The sequence below is a fragment of the Thalassophryne amazonica genome, chromosome 4 (assembly GCF_902500255.1).
Source record: "Thalassophryne amazonica chromosome 4, fThaAma1.1, whole genome shotgun sequence".
Taxonomy (NCBI): Eukaryota; Metazoa; Chordata; class Actinopteri; order Batrachoidiformes; family Batrachoididae; genus Thalassophryne; species Thalassophryne amazonica.
In genome coordinates, this window is record NC_047106.1 from 57,503,794 (window position 1) to 57,514,621 (window position 10,828).

General features: G+C 40.4%; 1 protein-coding gene across 1 annotated transcript; it reads right to left on the reverse strand.

The window, feature by feature from the left end:
- Positions 1-344: 344 nt before the first annotated feature.
- On the reverse strand, positions 345-6,691 carry LOC117508926 (NF-kappa-B inhibitor-like protein 1). Its single transcript, XM_034168762.1, has 3 exons — positions 6,418-6,691; positions 5,668-5,840; positions 345-963 (listed from the first exon to the last, which is right to left on the reverse strand). Exons 1-3 carry the CDS (start codon positions 6,689-6,691, stop codon positions 586-588), a joined length of 825 nt encoding a protein of 274 aa, XP_034024653.1. The 3' UTR covers positions 345-585.
- Positions 6,692-10,828: the final 4,137 nt, after the last annotated feature.

Genomic DNA, 10,828 nt, shown 5'->3' on the forward strand with positions numbered 1-10,828 from the left:
TCCCTGTGAATTTGAAGACCCTGGCAGTAATAGGACTGGACTTATACTGAGCACAGTTGGACGGACGCAATCTTCACAATACCAGATGGCCATATTTTGGCCTTGGGTAAAAACCCTTTCAACAGTATCATTAAAAACTTGTGTGTTTCTGTGTGTGTGTGGGGGGGGGGGTGTCATATAGTAAACATGCAAAAAGACTGAAGACATCAACAATAAGATAAATTTACAAAAATAATTTATTTTATGTCCAGTCTTCTAAACACCACTATTTACAGAAATGTCTGACTGTACAACTATGTCCTATAACCATTATTTTGAGAGGTGGGGTGGGGGGAGCACTTTTTCCCTACACGTCTTGTGGGATTGTAGACTGGGTCCAGCCATGTCTGCTGCTTCATGTGCCAGATGTTCCAGGAACTCCTCGTGTTGCCTCTGACCCTTGCAAATGATGCAAATGCTTCCTGCAAAAATAAAGAATGTTGGACCTGAAATGACAAAATAACAGAAAAAGTATATAGTTTTACTTCAGGTTTACTTTAAAGTTAAACAGTTTTGCAGTATCTGCTGTTACTTACAGTGCTGGTGTTACGTCCTCAGATTCTGAGCCAGTCTGTTGAGTTCCTGTGACAGAGCTGTAACTGTGTCCAGGATCCTCTGTCTGCCCTTATCCTCCAGTCGAGCTCCACATCGCTGGGGTAATTTATCAGGATGCCACATGACTTGTTGCCTCCTGAGCGCTTTGCAAAACTTTGCTTCGTTGCTGCGTTCAACACCGTGAAACATGATGGACACCATTTGATGGACGGTGCCATTTGGAGCTGGCCAGGGGACGTCACTGTAGCTCAGCTTTGTGGTCAGCGATGAAGCGCCGCTGTGGAACATAGCGTCACACTGCTCATCATAACGACGCTTCTTCGCCTCCCGACTCTCTTCCTTGTGACGTGCAGATTCAGGACATTTCCTCTGAAAATAAAGAACAATATAAGTTGCTTTGCTGTATCTTCAAGAAACTGTCTGTTTTTACCATATTTATATTTAGGGAATAACCCTGTTGTGTCTGATGATTTGGGGACACTCATGCTGGTTATACAGTCACTAAGGTGTCACCGGTAAAAAGGAGTTTTACTGGTGACACGTTATTCAGAGCGGGAGTGCCATCTAGTGTTCAAGAGATGAAACTGCAGCCTCTGAACCAACTGCAAATGAATGTTATTTAATTATTTCACCAAAACATCAAATCTAGGCTCGCATCTTCGATGTACCTTCCGGCAAATTGTACCTGTAGTTTTGAGATCTGCACAATAAATGTTTTTAAAATTACATGATATCTGTTTTTGTTTTTTTGTTGTTTTTATTTATTTATTTAGATCAATTTACCTTTGCTAAGGGACCCATTCAGAAACACATTGTGATTTTTAGAATTAGGTTTATATCGCGATATATACCGTTACCGTGAAGAGATTCAATTTATACCGTGATATGAATTTTAAGCCATATCGCCCACACCTACTCTCAGCTAACAGCACCAGTATGACATCTGTTTAGCAGCGTGCGTAGCCGGTGTTCTGTCGAATTGTGTGGCTTGTCGCATAAATTGACAGTTCCAGATTCCAACAATATTGCACATGCACACGCATGCACAGTTGCGCGGAGTAATAGGAATGACATCTCGTCAGAACACTGGTCAGGGCGCGGAGTAATACATCCAAATGTGAAATGGTCAAAAATGTTGCCACCGTTACTCCAATATTATACGGTCTGAAATCTCACATGATTAACCAATCAGAATTGTGGAAAAATTTCACTGGATCAGAATGTTATTAGTTTTTTACATTTTGACTGTCTCGTAAGTGGTTCACTGGTTTCACACCTTTAGAACTTTGTTCACTGCAGTATGAGTGTGGACATAATGGAGTGAGTGAGTTCGCAAAGTTTCTCTCACTAACTCTGTAAAAACTGCTGCTTTTCCCCGTTGAAGTTTTGGATTGTGATTGATGTAGGTGAGGACCATTCAGCTTCGTGTTTTGGATGATTTCGTCCTCTTTGAACATCATCATTTGCAGTGATTCTTTTCCATGTCAGTGTAATTTGTGATGTTTTCACAGTGGAACGTGTAACTCAATTGGTTTAGTCAGTTTAGAGACGTCTCATGTACCATGAGTCACTTAAGTTTCATGTTGGTACTTTCTAGATGCACGCTATTCCAGCAGGGGGCGGTAAGTCATCTTTATATGATGAAAAAAACTCAAATGACAAAATAGAAGTAAAAATAAAATATAATAATGTACATGATAACAAGAACCTAAACAATTTAGAAATACATCAAGACAGTAAATTATCATGAAAAATTACAGAATTAAAAGGGCTGAGTTCTTCTAAAACTTGAGGTCTAATGGTGCGTTTACACATAACGACAAGTTACAAATGCCATGAAGTATACGTGTCACGTTGTGAATGAGGTGAATTGTCTCCACACACACACACACACACCCATATTCATCCATCAGCTGCTGAACAATTCAGATCGCTCTAGTTTGCTCCACAGCAGAAGAACGTTGTGACTGCATGCTTAGTTGGGCTCTGTGACAGATAGGGTTGCCAACCGTCCCTTGAAAAACGGAATCGTCCCTTATTTGGAAATAAAAGTGTACGTTCCGTATTGACCTGAAACGGGATGCAGTTTGTCCCGTATTTCTGTGAGAATCAAAAAGTCTGTAAAATGTCAATGGAATTCACTGGCGCTTTATATGGAAACTTACGGTAAATTTGATCCCAGCCTCTCTCCTGCTTTTCACCAATGAGCTGACAGACACGAGTTGACAATACAGAATCACTCTTATCTCATTGGTCGAGGGACATCTGCTCGCAAGAAGATACCGACGTCATGAGCCGACGACGGTCGCTGGACGACAATAACAAAGCAGCATGGCTGATATTGATACAGACACCGACACTGGCACTGCAGATATGTCTACGGACAGCAATGTCTATAACGTCGTTACTACTCCTCCTAAAAAAAACAAAAAAGAATGCAAAAATACAGGGGCGAATGAGAAAAGGAAAATGGCTGGGTGGAAAAGGTGCGCGAAAACAGTATTGTTTACTTTTCAGACTTCATTTTTTGCACTTTTTATTATACTAAATGTGTAAATATGCACTGTTACACTGTTTTGCACTGTTACATTGTTTTGGATGAAGCAAATTTTCTATTGTTTTTTTTTTGTTAATTTTTTTTTTTTTTTTAATTTATACAATTTAAGTTAAGAGCAGGGGTGGTGGCCAAGTGGTTAATGCACTTGGTTTTAGTTCAGAAGGTTCTGGGTTCAAATCCCACCCCTGCCACATTTCTCTATGTAATGTGGAGTTGCGTCACGAAGGGCATCTGGCGTAAAACCTGTGCCAAATCAACATGCAGATCCACCTTGGATTTGCTGTGGTGACCCCGAGTGCAAACAAGGGAGCAGCCGAAGGGACTTACTTATACAATTTAAGTTAAGCAATAACACTACAGAGATTTATTTTTAAAGAAGACAGAATTGTTATGAGTCGGACGCAGCTCGGAGAACCGACCAGCGTTTGAAGGACCCAGTATGAAATAAGCAGAGCACGGTACAAAGGCTAACTGAATTTAATACATAACAGTGATAATACAAAAAGGTGCGGTCTGGCGTGGTGCGCTCCCAGCAGCGCTAACGGTCCGGAGCCAGAAGCTGTTTCGGACCCAAGGACCCCGCCGACACCCCCCAGGTGGCCGCAACAACCGAGTCTGTGAAAGAAGGAACCATTATGTGAGTCCACACTCTACACACAGAACACTTAAAGGTGTACAAACAGCAAACACTTCCTGGCTTGATTACTGATCAGCTTCCCAACCTGCAGGCATGGAACATCCCGTTCACAAAACTCCACCGCAGTGGAAGCTGATACATGACTAACATACAGCTCAATACAATAAGGTGTGAGGGACACCACATTTACTGACTGTATAACTGTTAGTCACAAAATCCAACGTACCTCAGGAAGTGTGCTGGCGAGCGTGAGACCTCACCCCCTCCTCTTTCACAGACTGTGCATCAAACCTGGACATTCTCAGCGTCCGCTGCTGATGAGATGGCTCCCAAGACGACGATCTCACCCGTCTGGTCACAAGGTCGAGTCTCTGGCAAATACACACTGTGCACTCCAGTCTTAAATGCCAACATGCTCCAATCCATCCAGATGCACCTCAGCTGTGAGTCCTGACGAGTCGCAGGTGATCAGGGTGAGGTCCTGACAGCCTCAGCAACACAGCCACTCAGTCCCAAATGCACGCCACCTGGGAGGAAAACAAACAGACAAACAAACCGGCAGCCAGGCCCCCCCCAGCCATATAACAAGAATGCTCATATTGAAATTGTGAGTGAAAATTTATTTTGCACTAAAAATAAATTGCTAAATAATAATTTATTTTCCACGTGTTCATATCAGAACAAATGCATGTATGCATCTACCTAAATTCAGGGTCAAGTCAACAGTAGGTAAGTCCCTTCGGCTGCTCCCTTGTTTGCACTTGGGGTCGCCACAGCAAATCCAAGGTGGATCTGCATGTTGAATTGGCACAAGTTTTACACAAGTTTTACGCCGGATGCCCTTCCTGACGCAACTCCACATTACATGGAGAAATGTGGCAGGGGTGGGATTTGAACCCGGAATCTTCTGAACTGAAACCAAGCATATTAACCACTTGGCCACCACCTCTGCTCGTCAAGTCAGTCAAATGGTTAAAAATCGTTTCACACAGACGCTGGGAAGGGTGAAGGCAATGGTCAGTTGGCCGGTCGGCCGTGGCAGTGAGGTGTCCCTTATTTATTTTTCAGAGAGTTGGCAACCCTAGTGACAGAGTGGCGCAGAGAGGAGGAGGAGGAGGAGACAGAGAGAGCCAGATGTGTGGCTCCACGCGGCTCTCGTCTCACTCGTTTTCCCAAACATCAGGTACATGTAGCAGGTGGAACACCTGCAGGAGTGCACTGAGGAGCATTGGAATGAAACTTTTAGCTGACTTGGCATCACTGTCCTCCTTCAGCATACCGCAGCAATTAAACTGAATGCGGTGCAGCAGGGTTTAATTGTGCGCACGTCAGAAGAACACTGTCACTCTCTAAGGATCACCACTAATCAAGATGGATCAACACGCTCAGTTGTGACCTCCACAACATGAGGGGAAATGAGGGTGGTGTGTGAAATTCATGGAAGATTTTTTTGAGAGCCAAAAACATGCCCCATGAAAATCACGCACCAACACGCACTATTAAGAAACCTATTCAGATGCGTTAAGTCACATTAAGAATGTCAGGAATGTGCCAAGAATGACACAAATATGACATTCTAACGCATCTTGCCTATGTGTAAACGCACCATATGGTTCTAAAAACATTCTGGACTCACACGCCATTCTAACTCATAAAAGCTTTGCTTAATTGATTACCACCCTCACGACAGAAATGTCAGTTCCCTATTTATAAACAAATCTAGCATGCTTTTTAATTTAATGCAGACTGATTTTTCACAAAGTGAATCTGTTTGTGATGTTGTTTGCACATTAATATGTGATAAAACTGTCGTGCAGCCACGTTTAATAAGGTTAAATGTTAAAGTCTCACCCCTCTTGTCTTGAATCCATGATGTTACCTTGTTGGGGTTGATGCTCCTCCTGTGCATCAGGTCCAGAGGTGTGACTCCAGCTCTGTTGGGAAGATATTGAGACTTTGGGCATGGATTCTGGAGTGGCACAAAGAAGCGCTCAAACACTGAAAAGACAAAAAGAGAGAAACAGTTGAAAAGCTGGAAAGAAGCACCTGAGTCTGTGAAAACAATTCAAAAATCAGCAGGTTTACTCTCCAAAAAAAGCCTAATATACAAGTAAATATCGGAAATGATGCCCAAAAAAGACTGTCAGAATAAGTAAAAAATTTTAAGGAAAAAAACATTAGGCCAAAATTGCAGAAAATCCAACCTGGCAACACAGATTTAATGTTCTTTATTCTGCAATAGGACAAGTTGACCAGATGAGTGATGAAAATCTATAGTGAAATAAAAGTAAAATTATTTCATGTTATGGTCAATAACAATTATGATCATTAATTCAGATTTTCAAAACGGAGCATTTTAACGTTGAATAGATGTTTAAAGGTGAAAATATGTTGAAAACTCGTCTGAACTCCATCGTTTATTTAACATCTATCTGTAACCGTTAGTGTTTAAACTCGTTTTCAGTGGGATTTGAATGGCCATCTTTTAAATGATAAATATATGCCTTTCGAGTTAAGAATCAAAATTATGATTTGAAAAGGCCACAATCCCGGTTAAAAACTGTCTAAATGGTGATCCATTCTGGGAGCCCTGTGTGGGTTCCTGTCAGTGGTTCTTGTTCCTTCTTACCTGCTCCACCGTGTCTCTGCACCTTCTCGGCCACGTAGTGAAGGTGCGTGTCTCCTCTGAAGTCTCCCACAGAGGCATCGGCTCCGTGGTTCAGCAGAAACCGGAGCACAGAGTCCTGATCCAGCTCACAGGCCAGATGCAGCGGGGTTCTCCGCCTCCTTCCCCGCTGGAAGTTCACATCCAGGCCCGGGTTCTTCCTCAAGTACCACTTGAGTTTGATGAGGTCGCCCTCCTCCACGAGAGTCCACAGCTTCTCCTGACTGTCAGTCAACATGCTGCTAATCTAATCTGAAATCACGATCAAATATTTCTTTCTGCACCTGGAAATGTTGCTGCCAACCTCTGAGGGTCAGAAAGACTGAGTTCTGAGGTCAAAGACCGTTGGCTCAAACGTCATAATGTCCAATTGACAAAACAAACAAACAAACATCAATCTCCAGGGCAGCTCACTGCACAGCGATCACGTGATGATGTCACCATCACTGAAAAAAGAAGAATTATCTCAGCATTTTCATCCATTTTTATAATGTTTTATGTTCTCATGCAAAATGTGGCTCACAATATTGTGTTGAATCGACAGAAAACATGAGCTTGTTCAGGTCTTGTTGGGCACAAGTGAATCGATCATTTTCAGTATGAATTGATACAGATTACAGATGAGAGCTTGTTTGGTTTGAATTTCTTCAAAGAAATATGTTTTCTGTATTCACGGTGTTGACTTAATTCGAAGTGTTGTGTTGTTTTCTCTCTGACTCTGGACTTTACAGGCCGACATCCTGGATGGAGGCTGCTTCTCTTGTCACCACTGAGGCCTGTTCATGATTTACAGATTATTTTCCTTTTGCTGTTTAAAGTTGTAGTTACAGTTCAGTCAACCGTTTTATTATTTTTCCATTTGTTCTACATCAGATCTAATTACACTAACGTAACGATTAATGATCTTAATGTCGACATTATTTCGTGGCACATTTAAGGTGTGTTTCTTAAAAATAATTTTCATTTCAAATATTTCACATGTAAAGTGAGAACATTTGAAATTCATGTCAATGGGTGGGGGGGTCACATACCCCCCATTCCCCACACACACACACACCATCTTCTTTGTAATAGTAAGAATTTCAATTCCATTTCAATTTATTTTCTGCCAATTTATATCCTGCCAAATGACAACAAAGTTGCCTCAAGGCGCTTCACACAAGTAAGGTCTAACCCTTACTAACCCCCAGAGCAAGCACACAGACGACAGTGGTTACGAAAAACTCCCTCTGATGATTTGAGGAAGAAACCTCAAGCAGACCAGACTCAAGGGGGCGACCATCTGCTTGGGCCATGCAACCAACACAATTGACAGAACAATTCACAAAACGAGAATGTAGGAAATGTTGCCGGTGTGCAGGACAGGAGAGTACAGAAACAGAAAACAGACAGCACACCCATCTCTGGATGGAGGCGCACCTTAAAGACAAGAAAAAAAAAAGATTCAGGCATCAGAAAGACAGCAAATACAGTATTATATATCAGCATTAAGCAACAAGAAAAACAGAATAGTAAGGTGGTCCCAGGCCACTAGCCCTAAGCTTCACTAAAAGACACAGACTAAAGTTGAGGCCGCAGCACACTCTGTTTACTAATAAATGAATTAAGAGTAAAAAGCATAGAAACATGCTCGCCAATACAAAAGGGAAAATAAGTGTATCTTAAGTCTGAACTTGAAAGTCTCTAAGAATCTGACTGTTTTATTGATGCAGGGAGATCATTCCACAGAGTGATAACATGATTTTATTTGGACGTTCATTTCAACATTCTTTCACCATAACCATTTTTATACATCTATTCAAAGGTAAAATGCTCCATTTTGGAAGTCTTTTAATTCATGACATCTTTTGTTTTTTTAGAACTTGCAGCACACAAACCTAACTTCTGGCTGTTGAGAGACAGTTACAGCACCATCAGATATAACCTATTCAGTCGTCAGAATAGAATCCAACAGACAAAAAAAAAACATCAATTTGGCTGTAATGAATCTAGTATTTAGCCAACAATTGAAATACAACATGAACAATGTATATGAAATCCCACTTTGGGATAAATAGTTTTCGTAAATGGGTGATTCTTAGACTACGGGGACTTATGTCCTTTGATCATATTGTATGATATTGTATTTTATAGTTATCTTTACAATGAAAGTGTTTTAAGAAATTTGTTCTAGTAGTCTATGATGACTTTTTCACCTTTTTTCAGCATCATTATATGCAAATATTGCTGTTTTGTGCTTGTCTCACACCCAGACTTTTGATCTTCAATGATAAAAATGAATGGTAAAGAAACGTTTTTTTCTAATGTTTTAAAATATCTCTGAATAAAATATCACAAAAATAATCAAAACATAATTGGGGTATTCAATGTCATACAACTGTTGTGATTTTTTTTAAACAAAATGTAGTTGTCCCACACTATTGCCATAATTTCCACCACAACACTGTAATGTCCCTTTAAACAGTTTGAAAGATTGTTTGTGTAGTTTCTATGGAGATAAACAGTGACATCAGAGCACATGTATATAGCGCCAAATCACAAACAGTTGCCCCAAGGCGCTTTATATTGTAAGGTAATGGTGTGGTGGAAATTACATTTACAAGGCCAATAGTGCCCGTAGCTAAAGAATCACCCAAATATTAAACCTTTCCATAAATTTACAAAGAAATTATATTGTTAATAGTAATTTTAAAAAATCAGCTATCAGAATATAAAAAAAATTAATCAGTGCTACTTGTTTTTTTCAAAGCCACACACCAAGTTCTGCTACACAAGTCAAAGCTTGGAACCAAGTTGTTGACAACGGCCAAAATAATTCTTAATTGACATACAATTTATTTGATTTTCATGATTTTCATGTAATTTTCGTGTAATTTTTGTCACACGTTTTGAGTGTCATGACAACCAGGGAAACATTACTCAAAATAGGCTTTTGAATATATATATACATATATATATATATATATACACACACACACACACATACATACATATATATATAGTGGATTTGCAAATCAATCAACACTGCAGTGTCAGAGGATGAATGTCATTTTCAGTTAAGGCCTGACAATTTCCAATTCGCCCTAAGATTTCAAATCCTGCAAAACTTCGGAGAGTTCACCGCTCTGTGAGATGTTAGTAACAGTGAGAAATGCATTGAGACGCTCTGATCAGGCCGCACTTTAACTGTTCCACACGGAGAACAGCATTAACATCGCAACATAAAACTCTCGTGAATATATTTTCTGGGTTTATAGATGTTATTGTGTTTGTTTTATGTAGAGTTTAACAAAAAATGAGTTGTGCTCTTTACACAAGTCCTGTTTGGTTCTGGTGCGGTAGTCAAGCAGAGCATAAACTGTTTGCAGGAGGGACTCGCACGCAGAATGACAGTTTTTATCAGATCATGTTCTTTTTATTTAAAGGAGCCTTACCCAGAAGGGTGCAGGAAAGAAAAGAAAAGAGCAAACATTTCAGTCCCCCTGGACTTTCCTCAGTGCAAACCGGGTGTGACATTGGAGCTGTTCTTTTACAGAGTTCATCAGGTGTCAACAATTAGTGGCCAATTAGCCACATACCAATCACAGACTAAAACCAGTTACAAAAAAACTGCTATTTCCAAACATTACAAAGCACAATAGATTACAAAAAACAGGACATATCCAACGCTTCATTCATTCCATTTGGATACAGAGTTTTCAAGTAGTAAATATATCTACATTCACATTGAAGTAAACATTTGTCATTGCTGGCACCTCGTCTGCTTGGAGTAATCAAGTCAATGCCACAAAAGTCCAAGTCTGTAATTGAATGACTGCCATCAGCAAAATGCCTAGCCACTGCAGATTTGGGATCTTCTCTGCGGATGGCGCTCTTGTGTTCATTAATCCTGCATCGTAACTAACTGTCTGGTGGTTTTACCAACATATTGAATACCACATTTAGTGCACACCAGAAGGTAAACAACATTAGTTGATCTACATGTAATAGATTTTCTGATCCTATATTCCTTTTTTGTAACAAAGCTAAAAAACACATTAACTTTTTTTAGTGTTGGAGCAGGCAGCACAATTGCGACATGGAAAAAACCAGTGGCATTGTCCAAACGTTCCATGCGGCTGGCCCCTCTATAAGTGTCTGCATGAACAAGACAATCCCGGATATTTTTTGCCCGGGAAAAGGAGAAAAGTGGCAGTGTATGGAAAATGTCTTTCCCAATGTCATCAGCAGACAAAATATGCCAATGTTTTTTAACCACATCACAAATAGTGTGGCCAAGTGGTGAATAGGTGGTATTAAACACACAAAAGGTTTTCTGTTTTTATGTGTTGGTATTGTACAGAAGGTCATTTCTATTTAGCTCATTGACTCGTGC

Excerpts from the sequence above, each read along its gene's own strand:
- LOC117508926 (XM_034168762.1), bottom strand. The coding sequence starts at position 6,691 with ATGTTGACTGACAGTCAGGAGAAGCTGTGGACTCTCGTGGAGGAGGGC. Across the intron at positions 5,841-6,417 it reads GCAGAGACACGGTGGAGCAG|ACTCAGGTGCTTCTTTCCAG; the intron begins GTAAGAAGGAAC and ends TTGTTTTCACAG. Across the intron at positions 964-5,667 it reads GGAGCATCAACCCCAACAAG|AGGAAATGTCCTGAATCTGC; the intron begins GTAACATCATGG and ends CTTTATTTTCAG.